We start from the raw sequence: 24,675 nt of genomic DNA, 5'->3' as shown, positions 1-24,675 counted from the left end.
TTATTATAGCCTTGCAGTATAGTTTGAAGTCTGGTAATGTGATGCCTCCCAAAACAACAAATGTTGGCAAGGATGCTAGAGATAGGAACACTCTTACACTGCTGGTGGGACTACAAATTAATATAACCTCTATGGAAAGTAATGTGGAGATACCTTAAAAAACTAAAAGTAGAACTACCATTTGATCCAGAAATCCCACTACTGAGTATTTACCCAAAGGAAAAAAAGACATTCTATAATAAAGACATCACACTAGAATGTTTATACCAGCACAATTCACAATTGCAAAGATGTGGAAACAACTCAAGTGCCATCAATACATGAGTGGATTAATAAAATGTGGTGTATGTATACCAGTGAGTACTACTCAGCCATAAAAAACAATGGTGAATTAATACCTCTTGTATTAACCTGAACAGAGCTGGAGCCCATTCTACTAAGTGAAGTAACACAAGAATGGAAAAATAAGCACCACATGAACTCACCATTAAATTGGTAATAATTGATCAACACTTACTTGTACATATGGAAGTAACATTTGTTGGGTGTTGGACAGGTGGGAGGGGGGAGAAAGGGATAGGTATATTCACACCTAATGGGTTTAGTGCACACTGTCTGGGGGATGGACATGCTTGTAGCTCTGACTCAGGTGGTGCAAAGGCAATATATGTAACCAAAATGTTTGTACCCCTGTAATATTTTGAAATTAAAAACGAAAAAAAAGAAATGAATCTTTGATTTAAAAAATTCAGCCTTCATTTTGTCCATACAAATATTCCAAGAAAGTTTTTTCTGTTAAAATTAGTGTTTACTTTGTTCAGTGAAGACCAAACTACAGATAGAACATAACAAATTTTAACTGTCAGTTAGAAAATACAGAGGCCAAATCACACAGACCTTGCAAACATTTACTTCAATTTTTTCCAGTCTTCTCACTCAGTTTAGTTCATTCAGTTGAATTGCAAAGGCATTTTTCATTTAAACAGATATGTATGTTTTACATTTTTTTTGATAAAGAGTAAATTACTTCTGAGTAAAACCCATTTTCCTATGAGTTTTCAATTTAAAAATTATTTTAAGACAATGTAGGCTGTTACTGCTTAAGAAAGTAAAACAGGTTTTTTTCATATAGAATTATTAATGAAAAAGCCCTAACAGATATTGAGTATTAGCTATAATTATTCAAAGAGCAATCATTCTACACTCACATTCTTAAGTCACAAAGCAGGCAGAATGGAAACATATTGCAACATGCACGGGACTGGAATCTCTGGCCACAGACTGAATGATGAATGAGAGCCTGATAGAGATCTGATGGATGCTGGTCCCCATTTAAGATCAAAGAGCGATATTAAATCACTTGCCTTCCATCAACATTCTTACTACCTGACAATCTACCTTGGACATTTGGTTGATGTTAATATATTTTATTCCAGTAACTTAATAAATAAAACAAATATGTAATTAATATATAGTCATAGTTTTATAAATCATCATATTGAATATAAATATGCTATCTTTATTATATGAAATTATAAACTGGATATTTTATAATAAATATCACATTCATATGATCACAGTTTGAAACTCTACATAATATTTATTGTTTTTCACTTTAAAAAAGATATGTTTCAGGTACAATTATTCTTTTTTTTTTGTTTTGTTTATTTATTTCAGCTTATCATGGGGGTACAAAAGTTCAGGTTATATATACTGCCCATGTCCCGCCCATCCCCCCGAGTCAGAGCCTCAAGCGTGTCCATTCCGCAGACAGTGCACATTGCACTCATCATGTAGGTATGCACCCATCCCCTCCCCCCATCCCCCCAAGTCAGAACATTCAGCATGCCCATTACTCAGACAGTGCGCATCGTACTCACCATGTAGGTATACACCCATCCCCTCCCCCTACCCACCACCTCAGTCCGATACCCAATTGGTGTTATTCCCAAATGTGCACTTAGGTGATGATCAGGGAAACCAGTTTGCTGGTGAGTACATGTGGTGCTTATTTTTCCATTCTTGGGATACTTCACTTAATAGAATGGGTTCCAACTCTCTCCAGCACAAAAGGGATTTGAAACATATCTCTTTGAATACCTTCAATATCTAAACAAAAATGTTCACAGTACTAATTTTTCCTCTTTAATGTATGAATTGAGTTTACATGTACTTTGGGTGGTTTTTAATATTTCTAATAAACCAAACTTATTTTAAATAATTACTTCTAACTGTAAATTATCTACCTTTGAGATATTCGCAGAAATAGTCATTTAGCATAAGGGTAATTACCTATTCTGAACCCTACTCTAATGATCTATAATTTAAAATAATATGTTTCTGAGCATCTAAATGAATTATAAAGGCCAGTATATTCTTAATTTCCTTTCCAATGTTTTCAGGGATCCTTAGTCAATTAAACTATTTTTGGCTACGCTTTCTAATGAGGCAGGAAATTAAAGAATTCAGATGGAAGTATGTATAAAAAAACACACATATTCCATCTGCTAAGGCAAAACCACAGCAGTCATTCTGACAGCTGAGATCAAGGCTCGATTTCTTTGGAGAATGGGCTTGTTAATATAATGAAGACATTAATATTAATGTGATAATAAACTCCATTATTTGGAGAAGGAAGGGACATTCAGATGTCATCCAGCCCATGTTTACTTTCTATTTCACAGATAGAATTTGTAAATATTTCAGAGAGAAATTAATCTTTTTCTCCTAATGTCCATTTAAATGTTTAATTACCCATTTTCTTGGGTTAACTTCAGCTTATTTTATTTTGCTACCCCATTATGGAAATAGAGAGCATTTAATGAGTATTTCCCTCAGGAAATCAGTCATATAGTTGATAATATGGTTACCTATTAGCCTTCAGGTTAAATAACTTTTACTAGCAGACTTGGTAATCTGCTTTGTAAATCACTTTTTGGTTGCATTATTACAGGGCTTTTCCATATGTCTCTGAAATACAGAAACCCAAATTAAATATAGTTCTCTCCTAAGGGGCAAAAATACTGGAAGAGTAATTTCCTATGATATTTTAATCATTATTTTCTAGTTTCATTAATTACTAATTCAACAGCATCATTTGGTGGATTTATATTAATATTTATTTTGTGGTTCATTATGACCCACAGGTTGTTACTACTTCATTTACCTCTGGCCCAATCCTTCACTACCTTTATAAGCATGTTGCTTTGAAATGTTATTATGGGTAAAGACGATAGATTGAACATATGCATCTGCAGTAACTACCTCCTGAATCCCTGTAAAGCAACAATAAGATATTCTTAAAGGCATAAAACCATAAGAATGGAGAGAATATGAAAGGAGACATTAGAAACAAAAATTTGGAAGCTGAGAATCAAAAGGGTGAGTGATATATGACTTAGCAAACTCAAGAAAACCAAACCCTTCCACTAGAAGCAGAGGAATAACCTGATTTAAACCACAAAATCCTCAAGAAGCTCAGGAATTGACAGTACAAGTTACCTCTGGAAATGGGGGGTGAAGGAGGGGAACTAAAATAAGGAACACTGATTGAAAGCCTGTTTGAGAAGCAGTTTTTGAAATTCCTTTCTCTACTCTATATAGCTGGGCAATCACCCTTCACCAACCCTAGCAAAAGACTGAAGGTCTATTGTCTAAAAAAGGTAAATAGTCTGTCTCTGCACTGGGGACCCTAGACTCCACCGAGACTTGAGCTTGCATACTGAAATCAAGAAAAATAAATGGGCGTTGACATGCTCAGTGTTGAGCTGGCAGCCAGCAGGGAATGGAAGTGTTTCCACTGGGAATCTGGCCACACTAAGAGGAAACATTTAAAGAAACTGAAATTGAGGGGCCCTCACTTAAACATCCCAGCTAGACCACCCTACAGTGAACCTCATGGTTGGCAAGCCCTAGTGTTCACTCACAACTTTTAATCAATTTTTAAAAACTTGCTCTTATATATGAGCAGACTGCCAAGGCTTACTGCACACTGAGGAAATCCTATAAACTGAACAATAGAGTCCCAAACAAATAAACAGAAAGAAGCAAATCGGAAGTAACATGGACTATGTTGTAAAAAATGTTTTTTAAAATGATCTACATTTATATCTCCAGTGATGTGTATCTATCAGACGATGTGTGTATATATATATATATATATATACACATACATAAATTAATATCTTAGTTGTAAAGAGGCAAGAGAAGATGTTACAACCTTGAAGCAAGAGAACAGGATAATATATATATTCACATTCATTCATATATATGTATATGAAACATATATATGAAAAATGGAGAAAACAGAGGTAAGGGGATTTCCTGAACACTAGAAATCTGGAGACAGAAATATTGTTCAGGGACATTTAGCCCTAATCTTCCTTTTCTCCTGCAGTTGCAGGCATGGCCTTGTTGGGCCCGTGCTTATCCCAAGAACTAAGAGAGCCAGATGTTTGTGCACATTTCTGCATAGGTTGGTAAATTCTTCTTGCATGCTGATGTAAATCCTCAAGTATAATAGGATGGTGTAATAGCCAGAATTAAAATCTTAGCTCTGGCAAGATCCTAATTTGTGTGGGCATCTGCAAAGCCCTTATAAAGCCAAAAGATGCTAAGCTGAGACACATGGACAGCATCTGTCCTTGCCCCGTGTAGTCACTTTGCTTACAAAAGGACTTGATCTGTTGTTGGCCAATCAAATTGGGAATTTAATTTAACTTTGAAGTGGATGCATGTTTGTGCGGTGTGATTCACCTGGAACCCAGACTTGGGATTGCTGTGAAGATACCTCCTGCCACCATGGTTAGGTCTGGGGAGGGCCATAAGGACGCTAAAGGCAGGGTGGGCAGGCTAGGAAATAGCCCAAGGTGTGAGATCTGTGGACGTTGTGTCAGTGGAGTCACCTGGGAAGCCCCAAGGAGGGTTGAAAAGCCCCACAAGGAGATCTCAAATTTTGGGTCCTGGTCTAGGATTTCACTGGAGGCTCTAATCTGGACATCTGGGATGATAAGTGTGTGGGGGGAACAGGGTCTCCCAAAGACTCCCTCGAGCCCCTACTGACAGTCCATGACCTGCCGCACAGAGAGAATGGCTCCTGAGGCTGTAGATGTGCACTGGTGCGTGCAGCAGAGACAAGCACTGGCTGTCACTGACACCGTCTCTTGTGAAACCGCTAAGAAAGGAGAGGCAGGCGGGTGCTGCCTAACTGTAGCACTTAACTGTCTGTACTACTTAACTGTAACTGTTTTAACACGGGAAACTTAACCTTTGCTTTTAGAGAGAAAGCTTTCTGAGAAAGGGAACTGTCACCTTGGAGCTCTAGGATTTGTGAAAATGGAGTTTTTCTTTTTTCTTTTCTGTAAATGGTGTTCAGAAGCCATGGGCAATGTGACTTCTCAGTGGAAAATGAAATGGACTGAATTGAAATGATCTTGGTTCAAATTAACTTAAGTGCTAAATAACTAAATTCTGGGCTTCAGGTACAATTTTGTTTGGGAGAAGACAGTTTTGCTGGACTGGTGTCAACAGAGATAAAAGGAGAGGGATGTAATATATGGAGTCTCAGAGTCTAGACGTTTCAGGAAAGAATTTCCTGTGGGTCACTTCAGAATATTGGCTTGAGGCTAAGACATCTGCGTCTCCTGAGGGAGCCCTGGTTCTTGTGGGGGTCCAGCCACTCACCTGGTAGAGACTGAGAGAGGCAGTAGGAGAGATGGGGGTGAAGTTGAGGAGATCTGGGGAAAACTCTGCACCTGTCAGTGTCCAGAGAGGACTCTGAGAGGGGAGGAAGAGGCAGGAACTCAGCAGGGAAGGATGCAGACTTAGAGGAGGAGCTGCTCAGAAAGCGCAAGCCAGGCGAGCCCGCCCTAAGACAGATGGAGAGTGGCCCAATTCCCCTGACCTCGCTCCTCAGAACACTGACAGCCCTTCGTGAGAGTAGACACAGAATGGCCTGGGAGTGGGCAGCATGGAGCCTTCCCCGGGTGGGAGTAGCAGTGTCTTTTCTGCTGAATGCACAGAACAGGCCACGAGGGGCCATACCTTCATTCAGTGTCTGTTGGACTTCCAAAATGAACACCTCTCATATCTCAATATATCTTTTTTTTTTCTGAAAATGCTTGTTTACATTTTCTGACATTTTTAATCAGTCTTCAAAAAGTTGGACTAATTAACTACTAAGCAATTTAATGTGTTTTTATCTAAAGCCTTTTAAGAGAATGAAGTTCAACATCAAAACTACCTGAGATAAAAGATAGTGACACTAGAGCCCACAGAAATTAAGAGTTAAAGGAAAACCTTAGATTGCAACTCAAAAACATATATTTGCTGGCATTCTCTTTTTATGCTTGTGGCCAATGAAATGCATGGATGCTGTCTGAGATCCCAGATACGCTGTGCCCAGGACCAGCTTTCATGGACAGGCTACCCGTGCAGTCTCACAGGGCCCCATGCTTAGTTTAATGCTCTCCTCTGGCTGTCTTAAAATTCTCAATCATTTTTCAACAAATGCACCTGCACTTTCACTTTTCATTGAGCCCTGCAGATTATGTAGCCACTTATATTTTCTTCAGTGTTCCCCTGGAGAGCTTGAGATATCTTTTTCAAGCAGTTGATACTTGAGGGATGCTTGTGGAGGGGGAAATGAATGCTTGGATTGCAAATTTTAGAGCCCATTCCATGATGCTTGATGCACAGTTGAAAAGAAAAGAAAAGAAAAGATTTCTAAATTTCAAGGCAACATTAAAATCACAAAGAGAAGACTGATAGTTCAATAAAAAAGAGTGGACAATTGCATTAATAAACTGTCAAATAAGACCAGGGTAAAGATACTTAGTAGAGATCAAGGTAAATTGAAATCAACGGCATAAATTCATGACTGCACTGTCACTAAAGCAGCTAAAATTTCCACTGTTACTCTGCTCTAACTCCAGTGCTTATAAAAAACAAGATAATGTTCACCCAAGCACTGAGATTTCAGTCTCTAATGCTAATTATTGTTTAAAATAATGAGGGCTCCTTGGAGTATAGCTGATTCCATGTTTGCAGCAGAAAGCCTCAAGATGTACTCATAGTATTTTATGATGTTATTCCTTACAAAATTCAACAATCTATTTTGGCTTATGGATTCTATGCAAAGGGGTAGAAACCATGAGAACCAACGTGGATTTATTTATTAAAGACAAATAATATCCATTTTATTAATCTTACAGTTGAGAGAAGAGTTCTTGATTTTAGCAAATCATTTGAAAAAATCATGTGATATCCTTGTGAATGGACAAAGAAATGTAGAGTATATTTTTAGGGTAACTGTGCATTCAGAGATCAATAAACAATAGATTAATAGCTGATTTATAAATGGGTAGAGGAACCCAGTGGCATTTAGAAAGGCCTGATCCTTGACTCTTGGCTTTTTTATTCAGCATTTTTTTTTTTTTTTTAGATAGAGTCTCGCTTTGTTGCCCGGGCTAGAGTGAGTGCCGTGGCGTCAGCCTAGCTCACAGCAACCTCAAACTCCTGGGCTTAAGCGATCCTACTGCCTCAGCCTCCTGGGTAGCTGGGACTACAGGCATGTGCCACCATGCCCGGCTAATTTTTTCTATATATATTTTAGTTGGCCAGATAATTTCTTTCTATTTTTAGTAGAGACGGGGTCTCCCTCTTGCTCAGGCTGGTCTCGAACTCCTGACCTTGAGCGATCCACCCGCCTCGGCCTCCCAGAGTGCTAGGATTACAGGCGTGAGCCACCGCGCCCGGCCTATTCAGCATTTTTAACAACCAGAATGAAGACATGCTTAAAAAATTTAGTTGTAAAGTTGTACGGTCAGGCAACTTGCCCTACAAGAGACAACATTTCAAAAGATACCTTTAGGTTGCAACAAGGTATGAACATAAATTCTTGGAAATTAATAAGAAGAAACATAAGATCACACACTAAGATTTTAAAAATGAACACAAATCCATAATGAGAAACACCTCATTTAAAAATATTTGTATAAGGAATATCCAGGGTTATTAGTTAATTGAAAACTCAAAATGAATCAACAATATGATAATGATGCTTTCAAAAAAAAAAAAAGCAATGCTATCTTAGGCTGAATTATTGAGATTCTAGAGAAGGGGTCAGGAAACTTTCTCTGTAAGGACCAGACAGTAAATATTTAAGCCTTTGTGGACTACAATTTTCCTGTCACAATTGCTCAGTCCTGCTGCCGTAATGTGAGAGCAGCCAGAGAAGATATGTAAAGAAATGAGGATGGCTGTGCTCCAATACTTTGTTTATGGAAATAAATTCAAATTTCAGATCATTTTCACATATCATGTAATATCCTTCTTTTGATTTTTAAAAACCATTGAAAAAAGTGACCTCTCCCCACCTCAAAAAGCAAACACCATTCTCAGTTTGTAGGTCACACAAAAACAGGTGGCAGGTGGATTTGGCTGGTGGGCTACAGTTCACTGACCCTGGTCTAAACTGAAAGACACTGTACTGTGCCTTCGTCAAAATACCCTTGGATAAATGAGAGCCATTTACAAACTAAGCATTTCCCAAGATGACAATAGTGAGGGAGCTACACACATATACTCTAGAGAAAACTAAGGAGGAATATGACGGATGTTGAAAAAGACTCAAAGGGCTGTTATGTGAATAAAAGAAGACACTTCACCTATGTCATTTTACAGAACAGGCATGATGGGAGGAAGTTCCAGGCAGGCAAAATGTAACTTAGCATAAGGAAGAATTTTGCTGTTGCATGACTGTCTTTCAAGAATGTTGCTGAAGGGATTCCCCATAGTGGATGGGAGGTGGGAATCAGTGAAAACTTCATAAATGTTATTAAGCAAACCTAACCTTCAAAAATCCTCAGGACCTCTTGGTTAATATACTTCTTTATTTCATCAAATGAAACTGCATCAGCCTAAAGAAGGAAAAAAAAAAAATCTGTTAAAATAGAGCATAACACAAATGAATAAAGAACAGAAATAGTTGGGTTGGTATGCATACTTGAAACTTCTGTAGAGATACATTTATCAAGAAAAATGCTTTTGGCAATTGACTATATTGGGCAATAAATATCTCCTGTTTTGATCGAATTTGGGAGTAAGTTGAAGTGCATAATTGCTTTAAAAGCTGTGCGCTGGAATTATCAATATAACCAGCGATAGCAACATGTTTCCTATTAAATAGAAAGATATGGCGTTATACAATTAGAAAAGACATTTTCTATTACTTCATTTTATAAAGTTAAAGAATGTTATCATGATGTGAGTATCCCAATCACAATTTAACTTCTAACCAATTCCTGGACACTGCCAAAGTCGGTATCTGACTTTTATAATATATCTTCCAAGGAAGAGAACATGGAGGAGAACTACAAGTATGCTGGATTATTCTTTAAAATGTTTTATTCATGGGATAAAACTTTTACTAAGTTTTACCCATTTCATGATAAAGCTTATTCTGTAACGTACACATTGCAAACACGTAAGTGCTTAGCAGAGTGTCTGGCACATAACTTTAAATGACAGCCATCGTCACCCCCACAGAGACCAGTTTAGCTTTGTTTTATTTATTTAAAAGGCATTATCATTGCTTTCATCGTAAAGGTGATGCACAGTCAGTACAAGCCAGGAGCTCCTGGAGCTCTCAGCACCACTTACCGGGGTGCCGGGGATGCCTGGAGACCCTGGAGGGCCTTGGTGGCCGGGGGATCCCATAGAGCCTTTAGTTCCTGGTGGCCCCACAGGACCTATGGCCCCCTTCATTCCTGTAAGGCCTGGTTTTCCCCGTTCGCCTTGTGGGCCTCTGTCTCCTGGAATTCCCTGATCACCCTGTTAAAAAAAAAAGATAAAGAATTATCTGTTCTGGAACCACATCAGCTGTGGTGAAGAGCAAAGGTTCTGGATGCATGCTGGCACTCATTAGCGATGGGGACTTGGATAAATGAATTAAACTCTGTGCCCGGCCTCTTCTCCTACAAAGTAGGGATATTAATAGTATACACTGAGTAGCATAATGTTGAGAAATAAATAAAGTGACCCAAGAAAAGTTCTTACACCAATGTCCGGTGCCTTGGAAGCACTCCATACATAAAAGTTAGTGAGAATGTTAGTTGTACTTGGTTGCTAGTCTAGAATGATGGCACTTTTGAAAGTCAACACCAGCTGTCACTTGAGGCCTGGGTCTCTTTTGCAATAATAAAGCAAGGTTGCCAAGAGGATCTCATCACTGAGATTTTTCACTTAAAAAAACTTCAGGACATTCAAAACGTGTCCTAAATCACGTGCTTTTCCCCATCCTGCATTTTCTTATGTTTAATTGGTCTTTATTAGACTCTGGGTTTGTCTTCTGTAGTTGTGTTTTACATGTGTGTGTATGCATGTGAGCGTGATCTCTGTGTCCTAAATATGTACAACACAGGAACGCGAGAAGGGAGAGCCTTTGAGAAGATTCAAAGCAGGTGACTTGTGGGGGGAGGGTTGTCACTGAGATCATTTACTCGGTAGCGTAGATGAACTATAAGAGAATTAGTTGAGTAAGATGTCATAATAAATGAAGAAGAGATTACATTAGATGTGCCTGAATCTGATATTAAGTTTCTTTAATACTCTCTTTTATCCTGCAGTGTGTCCACTACTGTACGTGTCTGTGCAAGAGAGGGGGAGACAGAGGCAGATCGTGGCAGATATTTCAGTCATACATTTTCAAAGATTCATTTGCACAACTCCAGGAGGTTGTGTTCACACCAAATATGATGAAACGGTGCTTGAAGCTGCCCTCTATCTCACTGTATTATTTTTTTATTTGTGACTACTCTGCAAAAGGCCAAACTCTATTTATCTTGATTTTAAAAATAACAAAAAGAAATGAACAATTAGATCTGTGTGATATGAAATGTGAAGAGATATAGAAAGAAGCCATGCAGAAAGAAAGAAAAACAGTTCGGCCTAATAACAATGCTACTGTCTTTGTTATAAAAATATATCTGTATACAGGTCTAGCAACCCAGCTCACATTTGGAGAAATTTCTGAGATGACTTAAAAAAAAATACCATCACGCTTTGATCAATATCAATATTCCGATCATGTGCAAAATAAACAAAATCTTTAACATATTAAAATTATTTTATAAGTTAGGTAAAAAGATGTTCATTATAGTGATGTTTATTATTAAGAAAACTGAAAATAATCTAAATGCCCAGAAAAAAGGGGACTAGTAAGTGAAATAAGGTATATTCAAACATAATAACATACATTAATAACAATTAAAAGGTAGATGTAGATCTATATTTACTGACAGAGAAATATGGTCATTATATACTATTAGGTGAAAAAAGTCATAATAAGACAGTGTAAACCCACTTTGGGCAATGTGTATATTTATTATTTTAATACATATATATGTATACTATACATATGAGTGAGAGATGGAAATATGTCCAAAATATCACAGTGCTTATTGCTGGGATAAGTGAGATGAGTTAGATTTTTTTTCTTTCTTTTAAAATTTATAATCAGTATTTTCACACTCTTTCAGTTATATGGATTATTTGTGTAATAACAAATAAAAACTACTAAACTAGACACCAGTTTACAAACACACGTGTTTAGAATTACATAGAATTACACTGAATAACAACACTTGAGTAACCCGTTGAAGTGGCGGGACTCTAATCCTGCTAGAAAATGTTAAAGTTCATTTAAGAAAATAATGGGAAGTTGCAGTAATGATACCAGCAACCAAAATAATTCAAATAAAAGCATATAGCATAATTGGCATTCCTAGTGACCAGTATACATTCAGTTGCCCCTTTCCATTTCTCTAGCCCCTCACACCACCTTCCTTACTCTACGTAGTCTTCCTGTAGGTCAGCGGTTCTCAACCAGGGCAATTTTGATCTCCAGGAGGCATTTGGTAATGTCTGGAGACACTTTTGGTTGCCGTAAGTGGAGGCATGGTAGTGCGCGTGCATGCAGTGCACAGAGACCAGGGATGCTGCTAATCATTCTACAATACACAACAAAGAATGATCTGCCCCAAATATCAACAGTGCTGAGGCTGAGAAACCCTACTTTAAGTAAAAAGAACACGGGCAATAGTTATAGTAGGGATTTGTGTCTGAGATAGTAGTATTATAAAAGCTTTCCAAACTGGAGTAGCAAAGTAGACTCAGCTGTGTACGGAGGTCAACTAGGTAGTGTACCTGCCATATGACCTGCTCTGGGTCCTTTAATTGTCTATTTTATGTCTAGTGGAGATCTTGAGTCACATATCCTCTTTTCGTATTGGAAGATTTAAAAGGGTCTAGATACATAATTGTGTAACCCAAACTTGAGAAAGTTGTAACAGACAGACTTGAATAACAATCACAATAGTAATATACATACACGTTCTCCTTTGGGTCCTCTATCTCCAGGTTTACCCATGATGCCCTGAAAAACAGAGGTCAACACTAAGAATCACTGCTTGCTACGAGTTTCCATCTCTAAGTGACCTAAATGCTGGTAGGTATTCTGGATGCAGTATGCATTGGAACTTTTATTTTAAGTGATGTTTTCCATACCTGAGCACCAGGTAACCCATCTTTTCCATTAATTCCCTGTAAAGACAAAAAGATTAACATTTCTAATTCTGCATTAACATAGTTAAACACAACAAAAGGGTAAAGTTCAAGGACTGTTCCTTAATCATATTTCTACTGAGTTCTTGGTGAGGTAAAGTGGTGAAATGGAAAGCAAATTAATAGAATCAGACAGCCCTGAGTTCAAATTTTGATTCTGTCCATGACTAGTTCTATTCACCTTGCTTTAGCTATTTATTTAATCTCACTAGCATCAGCCTCTTCACTTATAAAGTGAAGAAAATAATAATAACCTTAAAACTAAGGAATAAATAAAATAACATGAAAAATACATAGCCCACTGTAAATAGTCAACAAAAGTTATTTTCTTTTCTTATTCTCCTCTTAGGTACATTCTGAGAAACAAGAAGATGACCCATGGCACTAAGTGGCTGGGATATGGCATTTTGTTATCTTCTAACAAGTTTTCTAGCACAGAGAGTCACTCTCAGTAAATGGTCTCAGTTGCTGCTGGGGGCATTTCATAACATGGTCAGAGTATGATCCTACTAAGAAATAAACTGTCAGCCAGACACCAATTGTTATTTTTCAATGTAAATATAAAAGAAAAGTAAGAAATCTGTAATCATGTTTTTTGAGAGTTTTAAATAGTGACCTTTTATTAGAAAACTGGAAGTCTCCTGAACTTTAAAAAGTAGTTCTAAGGCCGGGCGCGGTGGCTCACGCCTGTAATCCTAGCACTCTGGGAGGCCGAGGCGGGTGGATTGCTCAAGGTCAGGAGTTCGAGACCAGCCTGAGCGAGACCCCGTCTCTACTAAAAATAGAAAGACATTATATGGACACCTAAAAATCTATATAGAAAAAATTAGCCGGGCATAGTGGCGCATGCCTGTAGTCCCAGCTACTCGGGAGGCTGAGGCAGTAGGATCGCTTAAGCCCAGGAGTTTGAGGTTGCTGTGAGCTAAGCTGACGCCACGGCACTCACTCTAGCCTGGGCAACAAAGTGAGACTCTGTCTCAACAACAACAAAAAAAAAAAAAAAAAAAAAAAGTAGTTCTAGAAGTGGTAATAAAGCCTAGTCCTGCTTGAAGATTTTAAGGCTGGGAGATATGAGAAGGAAAAGTACTTGGGGTCAAATCAAATGCCTAGGGTCCAACAGCAGATGTGTTTCTAAGATGCGATTTGAAGAGGAAGATCAAAGTGAGGAATACGATTTCTTAGCCGGCGGGCAATTGCGTGACCACGCTCCTCCGAAAAGCCCTGGAGACTTGCTGTGCTGGCACGGATTCTATCAGCATGCAACTGTCGGCAACTGCATGCTCGCACTGCTGTAAACTGCAATGACATCTGTCACAGCTGCTAACCCAACCATGGTCCCCCAACCTCTCTGAAACGTCCTGGGAATTATCGGGAGTACTTTAACTAAGAACATGTTACCTGAAATACATGGTTCAAAGAATTTATTACATCCAGGAACACAAGCAACAAAGATAAAGCTGATTAAGGAGAGGAAGGGAAAGAAACAGCTGTGTCACTTGAATAAAAGAAGATAAATCTAGTGTAAAAATGGAATTCATGTTTTCGATAACAATATAAGAAAAGAAATAATCCTATAATCTTTTCTTTGTCTCTAATTTATCAAAAACCATCATGAGTGTCCTCTTTTGTACATGAAGGTGTTACTTTCTGTCCACAGGGGAGTCCTGCTTTCGGAGATTTTTATAAATAACTCGCATGTATTTGCTCCACGCTGCTCTCATCTCATTTATCTGGAAGAACCCTACACCTGGGTACAACCAACTTTCTACTCACCCCACACCTGCATCTGAGCAGCTAACTAGTTGAAGAAAGCTCTGTACCTTCGCTCAACCTAAATGTACGACAGCAGAGTCCCACAGCCGCCAGCATTACCAGATTATCCTTCTGTATTTACCAATTTGACTCCCTTTTGCTCCTTCCAAAAGCATTCTTTTACACAGTTTCCTGTCTCGTCAAACCTCCAGCATCACCTGCCTACTCCTCACACCCAGCTAATGACCTCTATTCTTCTTCCACTGAGAAAATAAACAGGGGAGAACCCCCTCCTCAATCCTCCACTAGAGCCTTCAACCTTTGTGGATTTGTACCCCAATTTCTGCACCTTCCCCCACCCTGCTGATAAGAAGGATGAACACTCTGTTCCTAGTTAAGACTTTCCACTTGTGAGTAGAATCTCAGTTCTCCCCCTCTACTCAAAGGAATCTCCACTCTCTTGTATCATCAAATTTCCCCCTTCAACTGGATCATTCTTATCAAGACACTAACATGCTGTAATCTCTCCCACCAATGATCTTCACATTTTTTAAATCCAGTGGAGAATGATCAGTCTTCCTGTTACTTATCTGTATGTGTAGTACTCCTTTCTCTTCTCTCTTGGAACACGTAGCTCACCTGACATCCAGGAAACTGCGTTCACTTGGTTTTCTTCATATCTCATTGGCTGCACCTTCTCAGTCTTCTTTGCAGGGTCCTCTCCTAACAGTTGAAGAGCTCCCTTCCCTGCCTGTCCAGAGTGACTCCACTTTGCCCAGGCTCAGTCTCTCCAATCCTGGCCACTCCATTAATTCCAGATGCATCTATTCACAGCACACCTGACACCTCCACTTGGATATCTACTAGTGCTTCAACACGAACATGCCCCAAACGGGGACTCTGGGCTTTCCCTACCAAAGCCACCTAACTTTCATCTTCCCTGTTTTACCAAATAGTACTCCTCTCACATAGTTTCTCAGACCCCACAACAAAGTTTTGATCTGTTTCTTTCCCTCACGCTTCCCATCTAGTCTATCTGCAGGTGTTCTTGGCTCTCCCTTCAATGTACACCCTAAATTCCCCTAAGCATGACCTCCCTGTTCCAATCATTGTTATTTCCCATAAAGATTATGGCCATACTTCCTTACTTTCTGTCTGCTTCCACTCTGCTCCTTACAGCATACTCTCCATACAATAGTCAAAGTATCCTTAAAATGTAGTCCCATCATTGTTATTCCTTGCTACAAAAGCTCCAATGGGTTTCTATCATATTTCAAATGAAGTCCAAACTCCGTTCCCTGGCTTAGAAGTTCCTTGTGGTCTGACTACTGCTAATGTCTCCTTTAGCATCTTTCCTACTCTTATTTCACACAGTTTATTCTTGACTTCATGCCTTTTCCTGTTCCTTGACCTCACCAGGCTCACCCCTCAATTAGCCATTTCTTTTTCTTGAAACAATAGTTCTCTCAACCTCCCCATGGCTTGATCTCTTACTTCATGCAGGTTTCTGCTCCAATTGTGAACAGGCTTTCTCTGACTTCCCTATTTAAATGATAACCTAGAGCTTCACTCCACTTAGATTTTTTTTCTGCCTGAAACTGTGTGTGTGTGTTTGTTTTTTATTTGGGTTCCTATATTAGAATGCAAACCCCACCAGTTGTTAGCACCCAGAACAGTGCCTCGCATATACTAGGAGCTCAAGAAATATTTGTTGAATGAACAAATTGCTTTTTGCACAATCTCCTGGTGACCCAATGGCAAGATTTTATGAGATGGCTTTCAGGGGATGGGGATGGAGGCAGGGAATTAAGCTAGTGTTACTAAGCACCTCCCATGGTCGGGCACTGGAAATGCATTCCATAGGTCATGTCATTGAAGTGACTCATAAAGTCCTTTGAGTTATAATTCAGACCCAGATCTTCCTGACTCTAAATTGCATATGCTTTCCATTTTCTCATGCTGTCTTCTCTAAGGAGATGAGGGCCACCAACCCTGAAGGTTTCACAGTGGTGCTGAACCAGCCTCAAGAGCTCTGCACTGCTTGTTCACCTTCAGTCTCCCCCTTCTCCTACTAGTCCTCTCTTCCCACATGCACCACAGAAAATAAACAAGCAAAGGGAGTGGTGACCTTCTATGAAGAATGAACCAGAGAGTAGGATATGTCTTATTCATCTTTATATCCCTTCCCTAAGGGCCCAGCACATCCTTTGCAAACAGCAGGGACCAGATGAATTTATGCTGAATTGAATTAGTAGGAATGATTGCTACAATGTCACATCAATACCATATATCGGTAGCCCAGAGCACTTTTAGGACACCAGGGGATGATACATTTGGCAGCAGTGATTTATGAAAGTGTAAGAACGAGGCCCATTTATAAAAGAGGGAATTTGAGAAAATAGCTTCTACTTTAGTCTTTAGCTTAACATACAGGTATTAGAGCTGTGAGTCTTTGGTTGTTTTATATTTTAGGATGTGACAGGCCATTTTTTTTTTTTTTTTAACTCTGCTGAGAACATTACATTTAAGAAATAATGAGTCTAATTTTCTGGCACTTAACACAAAAATCTCACCTTCTTCACCATTGTTTAAGACATAAAGATATCACATAGATATCTAGGAAACTGAGTGAGAACACCCTGCCCATACCCCAGAAAATCCATCTGCAGGACCTGTTCTTACTTCCTTGGAAACTGCTTATTGAAATCTCAGGATTTCCGAGGAGACAGGTGTGAGGAGGTAATGCTTAGGACATTTCTCAAAGTGACAAATTTTAAATAGTAAAAAGTACTCACTGGCTTTCCTGAGGGTCCTTCTGGTCCAGGGAAACCTATATCGCCAACAGGTCCTCTCTCACCCTATAAACATGTCCACAGACAAAAATTAATCGCCAAGAAACGCTTTAAAACTGCATGCAAGTGCAACACAAGCGCAACTGTTACGAAAGCAACTGGCCACTCACCGGTTCCCCTGGAACGCCTGGAGGGCCCGGGGCACCAGGTTTTCCCTGGCAAAGCAAATCCAAGAGAAACGTTAGGAGCCAAATTACTGCATGATACTTCCAGGGCTGCGGCTCTCCAAATTAAAGTGGCATTCCTACGGGGCCAGAGTCCAGGGGACACGTACACAGCTCCACAGGCTGTAAGTTACAGACTAGAGGGCAGTTCTCTGAATGTATATTTGTGCAGATGGCAGAGGGGTGGGTAGGGGGGATGGATATTTTTGAAAATATTAAACCAATGTATCCTTATTGCTGGAAATCCCTCTTGTGCCTATTTTCCTGGCAGCTTTGCTTTGTGGTGGTGCGGGGGTGGTAGTGGTGGAGGGCACAGAGCATCAGAGAAGTTTTTTCTGGAGCAGGGAGACCACAGGGAGGGACGTGAGAGGCGACAGCCCAGCAGAGACTGGAAGCAGAGAAGTGCCAAAGTGTCCAGACCAGGCTTACAATGTTGCCTTCTGGAAGAAAACCACCTTCTATCCCTTGGACCTAATGTGGTTGGGAAAAACAGACAACGTGGGGATGTAGGTGTGGGCTTGAGACCTTAGGGTTTTGGGGGAATATGAAAAGAAAGGGGCTTTTCCCCGCTTGCTGCTTAGAATTTTGGAAGTACACCTCCTTACGGGTACAGATGTGGCTGAGTGGCGAAGCTGGACAGACACAGGTCTGAGAGGGCAGCCCCGGCTCCCCACATGCCTGTGTAAGTAGCAGCCCCTGATGTTCCCATGGGCCCGAGCTGGGGGGTATGTTAGAACAGAGAAGGCCAATGGCCAAAAGGGTCTTGGTGTGGGACACCGGGGATGGAGTGTTCAGACCTTGGGACTGGGGACATTGATGGAAGGCAGCAGCAATCCCAAAGGACAGGTAGGACCAGCAGAGAACTCAGAGCATTTAGGAGAGAGCACGCTAACCGAAGGCCCCGGCCGACGGCCAACACTGGCAAACACTTCCTCCTGTATACCCACATGCTTCCTGGGAGAAAAGGGAGGAAAGGAGCTCTGGAGAAGTCCCTGGATATCCCTGAATACCCTGGAAAGGGATAGATTGGTCTGTTCTAGAAAAAGCAATATTGGGTCCTCTTGGTAATCAGCTGAGTGACCATGCTGGGTGTGAGTGGGCAGGCCCCAATCCTGCCTCAACCAGAATAATCGCTTATTTTGAAAAAATTGTTTTATCATGGTAAAATCTACATAACATATACCATCTTAGCCATTTTTAAGTATACAAAGTATATTCAGTGGTACTAAGTACATTCGCACTGTCATGTAACTATCACCACTGTTTCTATACCCTTTTAACTATTCTATTTTCTGAGCCACAGTACAAAGGTGTACCTTTGAATAGTTGCATATATTTGCCGTGTGTAAAATTTTACTTGTTCCTACTTCTGTAATTGTCAGTTGATGCTCTTAATTATAACATATGAAAATTTCTTTTTAAGCAAATGTATCACATCTTAGACATCCAAATAAGCTTGGCAGGCTAGCCTCTTATTTCAACAATGCTACATCCTTAAAAAATATCTAATGGAATCTCTGATTTGGATTGCCTTTTGAGACTGTTGCATATATTTTAAATTCTTTCAATAGTGGCCAGTATTTTCTCCTTGAAGATAGACTCAATTTAGGATAATAGCAAGAAGTAATTTGTAGTCACACACAGGTAAATACAGTAGAAAATTAATCTTCGTTATATCACATGGAAGCAAAAACAGGATGTGAATATAAGAAGGGCACACTGTAAGGGTGCTCTGAGGACAATTCCAGAAACAGAGTTTCAAATATGTTGCTAGGAATGGTGGTGAGCAGGGCAGTGGGGAGGGGATGGGATTAAGTGTGTTGTCAACTTTCAAGAAGAATACTTCCTTTCATAAAAAATTCTGAAGTTCTTGCTAAAGAAAATATTTTCATGTTACTTTCACAATCATACAAATAATTAACTTGATCTAGACAGCTAACTAAGGGGATATCATTCTCTCTAAAGGATACAGATGATGGATTATCAGACTTAGCAGTTAAATGGAGTGGAGTAGAGTGGCTCCTGGCAGTTTAAGTGTAGGGGATTGGTGGGTGGCAGCGGGTGATAGTCAGGGGTCTATTGGTGGTGTTGGGTGTCAGTAGATGTCATTGGGTGGTGGTGGTGGTGATAACAGGGCCCTTTCTTATCTTTCTCATGTTCCTAGGATCCAAGCGCATGGTTTCCACTGACTTTCCTTTAATGATATCCTGAACCTGTTGGGCAGGGCACCTAGCAAGAGGATAAATAATCTCTTATTCATAAAGCGTGACCACAAAATTTTAATTAGAGCATCATGAATGAAGATCAGAATGATCCCTAGGGCTCAGAGAAATGATTTCAATCTTTCCTGGAGCACTTCCTATTCATTTGAAAAGACCTTGATAAGATTAAAACATTTGACACTGGAGAGCAACAAAAATGATTGAGAGGATTGAAGGGCTAGTTTATGAGGCAACATTAGGAGCAATAAAGCTCTGCTAATAACACCGGGCTAAGGGATAACTCAGGCAGATTGCAGCTTAATACAAGGAACTTGAAGTACATGCCAGAGGATAAGAACTCTGCCTTTTGAAGATTGAGAAACCTTGAAATACGACAAGAATAGAGAAACAAAACAAGCTTTCCAGAGCTGTTCTCATATATTAATATTAGCGTATAGCCACAGGTAACTGGGTTTTCCCTCCCCTCCATGAAAGTGACCTGGGAAGAAAAAAAATAAGAAAAAGGTGAAAATAAAGAATGGCGTATTCTTGAAGTGGGAAAGGGAGAGGTGGTTTTATTTATTAAATTAAAAATTTCAGGAACCTAATGCCATCGGAGTTACAGAATGCTCCCTATCCCCTTTTGGTCCTTGGCCGTAGGTTTATCAAGGAGATAGAAATGTTTACCTGTGAAAATGATGTGAGATAGACTGAACTCACCGATAGCCCGGCTGTTCCCGGGGGTCCTGCTGGGCCTCGATCTCCCTATTGGGATGAAAAAAAATTGCTACTTATAATAGTATCTATAAAATCTTTACTTATAAAATTAATTTTTAAATAATAATTTGGATTTGGTAAAGCTTTTCTTTGGGTCTGATAAGTGTTATTAATATTAACTGGTATGAAGCTAGCAGGTGGTTGGAAAAATAAAATGAGTAGCCAACTGAACCTGTTACAGTTTTTTTTTTAAAATATAAAACCAAAGTAAATAATAGTCTTAATGAAAACAAGCATTTGTGTTATCCTTTCTGTGACCTATTTTTAATAGTACTCCATACATACAGCTAAAATCAGTCAATATTTATTCAAAAGATCATTACTATTACTTAAAAGATTAAGCACACCGAGTGTCTTCTAAAAAGCTTTTCCTATCTTTGTCTCATTGGATGTAGGGTTAGAATGAAAAGATCTAGAACTAATGATTTGTAGTTCTTTTCATTGGACCAATCAGAAGATTCCTTGAATTGCTCTGAGCAACAGAGTGACTCAACTCCTTTTTGACAGGAATGTGGTATTTTAGATAAAGCTGACAATGCTAAAAATACTAATGATAATATATATGGGATAATAAAATGGCAATTTTCTTGGGCATAACCTACATTAAAAAAACTTCATAACTTCACTCAGGGACATAAAAGAAGACTTGATTCACTGAAGAGATATGCTTTGTTCCTGGAGGGCAAGACGATGTTGTAAAGATGTCATTGCTACCCAAACTAATTTATAAATTCAATGCAATTCTTACAAAATTGCAGTTTGATCAAAAGATATTAAAGTTCACTTGGGATAATAAATAAATGAGAGGATAAAAAACTAAAACAATAATAGAGATACTAGCAATACCAATATTTAAGCATGTAATAAATAAAGCTATAATAATTGGAATAATGGAATATTGGTATAAGATTAAACAGTATATCAATACAACAAATCTCAGAAATAGACCAACATTTATAATAGAATTTCAGTAAAGAAAGGGATGTATTATTCCACAAATAGTGCTAGTAACTGGATAATTTCTTTGAAAAAAGTTTGATTCCTCTCTTTACATTGTATCCCATATAAATTCCATATAGACTTATATAAAAAATAAAATAATCCAAAATAATATTCAAATTCATTAGTGATCAGAGAAATGCAAATTAAAACTACAATGAGATATCAGCTCACCTGAGTTAAAATGGCCTTCATCAAAAAGAAGGGCAATATGAGTGTTGGTGAGGATGTGGAGAAAGGGCAAGCCTCGTGTACTGTTGGTAGGAATGTAAATTAGAGCAACCACTATAGAACGGTATGGAGGTTCCTCAGAAAACTAAAAATAAAGCTACAATATGACCCAGCAATACCACTGCTGGGTATTCTTGATGTAGGAAATTCCCCTTCCAAAGAAGGGGAATTCAGTATATTGAAAAGATACCTGTACTCCTATGTTTATTGCAGCACGATTCACAATAGCCAAGATTTGGAATCAACCTAAGTGTCCAACAATGGATGAATGAATAAAGAAACTGTGGTATGTATACACAATAGAATATTATATAGCCACAAAAAGAATGAAATCCTGCCATTTTCAACAACATGGATGGAACTGGAGAACATTATGTTATGTGAAATAAGCCAATCTCATGTATTCTCACATATATATGGGAGCTAAATACTAAAAACAATTGATCTCATGGAGACAGTAGAATGATGGTTACCAGAGGCTAGGAAGGTTAGCAGGGAGGAGAGAATAAAGTGGAGATGGTTAATGGGTGCAAAAATGTTAAAATATATTTAGATAATTATAATGAGAAATATTTTATAGCATGACAAAGTGATTATAGTCAATAATAAGTTAGAGTATACTTTAAAATAACTAAAAGAGTGAAATTGGAGTGTTAGTGTTCCTGACACAAAGAAATGACAAATGCCTGAGGTGATGGATACCCCAATTACCCTGATGTGATTAATTCACATTTTATGCCTGTCTCAAAACATCACACGTACCCTATAAAGATATACAGCTATTATGCACCCATAATAATTAAAAATAAAAATAATTTTTTAAAAAATTTGAAAATAAAAGTAAAATAAAATAATCTAAACTATAAAAGACCCGGAAGACTATATTAGTGACCATCTGATCTTGGTTGAAAATGAAAGTAAAAGTTTTTTTGCACATAAAAGCAAAACAAGAAATCATAAAGAAAAATAGTTTTAGATTTGACTACACTAAAGTTATATTTACAATACAGTTAAACATAAAAATGAAAGGCAAAGACCAACTAGGATAAAAATTCCAACATCTACAATAGGATTAATATTTTCAACATCTAAACCATAGCTACCATCAAAAAGAAAAAAAGAATTAATAGAAAAATGGGCAAATGATGTAAACAGATAATATTCCTTAGTTTCACTCCGCTCCTTTTAAATTATGGAATCTTCATCCTTGAAATGAATATACAGGAACTTTTAATTCAGTGGAAACACTTGTATATCTGAGAAAGATTAAAGTTAAGAGGACTTCCCTCTGACAAAATGGTCTTCCCAGCGTTTGTGTCTCTCATTTCCTTGGTCCACTCTCCTCTAATGATCTTGTCTCTTATTCTCACAGTTACACCTGACACCTTGTCAATAAAAATATCTGGACCTCCTCCACAATCACAATTTCATGCATTCCAACTTTGGACCACCATTCCCCATTATTCTAGCTCATTCCCTTGAGTACCCTGAACCCCAAGACCTCTAATCCATTGATGGTACAAACTTTTTACTGTCTTTCATGCCCTGGATGGCCTCTCTCCCTTCTTTGCCTAGTTAAAATCCCATGGCCACTTGTTATAATCACTTCCTGTGTACACCATTAACTCTCTTGCCCCTTTCTTGTTTCTAGTATTCGCTTGTCAAAAGCAGAACATTGTTTAAATCCAACTCCCTTCCTATTCTGTGCCTTTACCTGAATATCTGTACATGCTGGCGAAGCACACATAATCTCACTGACTAGTCTCACGTCAGTTCATGACCATGAACCCCAAGAGGGTCACTAGGCTGACCAGTCATCACATTTCTGTGGTCCCTGTATTCCCTCTCTCTCCTCGTGGACCTTCTCCTTAAATCCTCGATCTCCTTTCCCTATCTCACTCTCAGATAATGACCTTGCTTCCACTATCTCTGAGAAAATTTAAGTAATCAGAAAAGAACTTTTATAGACTCCAATGAAACATCTTCCCACCTATCAGCACCTGCCACCTGTACTCTGCTTTCCCACCCCTACCATGGATAAACTATCCTCTCTGAAACCAAACCCTCCATTTTTGCACTACATCCCCTTCCCTCTTAGCTATTTAAAGACCTTGTTCCAGTAATTCTCGTCTCCCTCTGTTATATCATCATCCCCATCCTCCCCCTTTCATTTCACATACAAGTTTTCTGGTATTTCTATGGTTTCAAAAAACCATCTCATAAAACCTTGACCCTACTTGGCTGTCTTCTGCAGCAAAACTCCTTGAGTATTGTTTATACTGACTTGCTGTCTATTTTTTTCTCATTCTCTTTTAAATCCATTCAAGTCCAGCAGTTGCTTCTACCAAAACAGTGAAATAGTAATAATTTCTCTGATCAAGGTCATCCAATGACCTCTACATTGCTAAATCCAATGGTCAATACTTGATCATCCTACTTGACTTTACCTCCATTCTACTTGACCTGTTGGCAGTATTTGGGGCTGGTGACCATTCCTTTCTCTTTGATTCATTATTTCCTCTTGGGTTTTGGGATACCAAGTTTTCTTCCTACCTCCCTGGTCACTTCTCAGTCTCCATTGCTCCTTTCTTCTTCTCTTATTAATATTGGAGGGCCTCAGGGCTCAGGCTTGACCTCTCTTCTCTTTCTAAAATTTCTAGTGTTGTTCTCTTGTTGACTTTATCTAGTCTCTGGGCTTTAAAATAGCATCTATATGCCGAGGACAGCCAAATTTATATCTCCATTTAGATTTCTTTTTCAAACTCTATACTTTTCTATCATACTTCCTACTCAATATTTTGCTGTCTAAAAGATATCTCCAAATTTAGTCTTATATCCCAAATTAAACTCCCAATAATTCTCACCCTCCTCCAAATAGGCTCTGCTTAGACCTGTCCTCATTTCAGTTGATGACCACTCATTCACACCAATTGCTCAGGTCTTAAACCTTACAATGATCTTTGATTCCTCTTTATTCTTTCATACCCACATCAATCAATCCAAAAATCCTGTTGGTGCTACCTTCAAAATATATCTAGAATCCAGCCATCTTCCACTACATCCACTGTTTCTTCTCTC

At 38.7% G+C, this 24,675-nt stretch overlaps 1 protein-coding gene across 1 annotated transcript in view; it reads right to left on the bottom strand.

The window, feature by feature from the left end:
* The window catches only part of COL19A1 (collagen type XIX alpha 1 chain), a 293,777-nt gene that overhangs the window by 8,975 nt on the left and 260,127 nt on the right, over positions 1-24,675 (bottom strand). The window contains exons 42-48 of the mRNA XM_069489063.1: positions 20,311-20,355; positions 17,336-17,380; positions 17,169-17,231; positions 12,565-12,600; positions 12,389-12,433; positions 9,661-9,831; positions 8,852-8,918 (exon numbers count right to left, since the gene is read on the bottom strand). Of these exons, the coding sequence (XP_069345164.1) occupies positions 8,852-8,918; positions 9,661-9,831; positions 12,389-12,433; positions 12,565-12,600; positions 17,169-17,231; positions 17,336-17,380; positions 20,311-20,355 (472 nt within the window). The remainder of the gene's footprint in view (positions 1-8,851; positions 8,919-9,660; positions 9,832-12,388; positions 12,434-12,564; positions 12,601-17,168; positions 17,232-17,335; positions 17,381-20,310; positions 20,356-24,675) is intronic.

The sequence above is a fragment of the Eulemur rufifrons genome, chromosome 15 (assembly GCF_041146395.1).
Source record: "Eulemur rufifrons isolate Redbay chromosome 15, OSU_ERuf_1, whole genome shotgun sequence".
NCBI lineage: Eukaryota > Metazoa > Chordata > Mammalia > Primates > Lemuridae > Eulemur > Eulemur rufifrons.
Note: the sequence above shows the minus strand (reverse complement) of the source record. Positions and strands in the feature narration are given on the sequence as shown.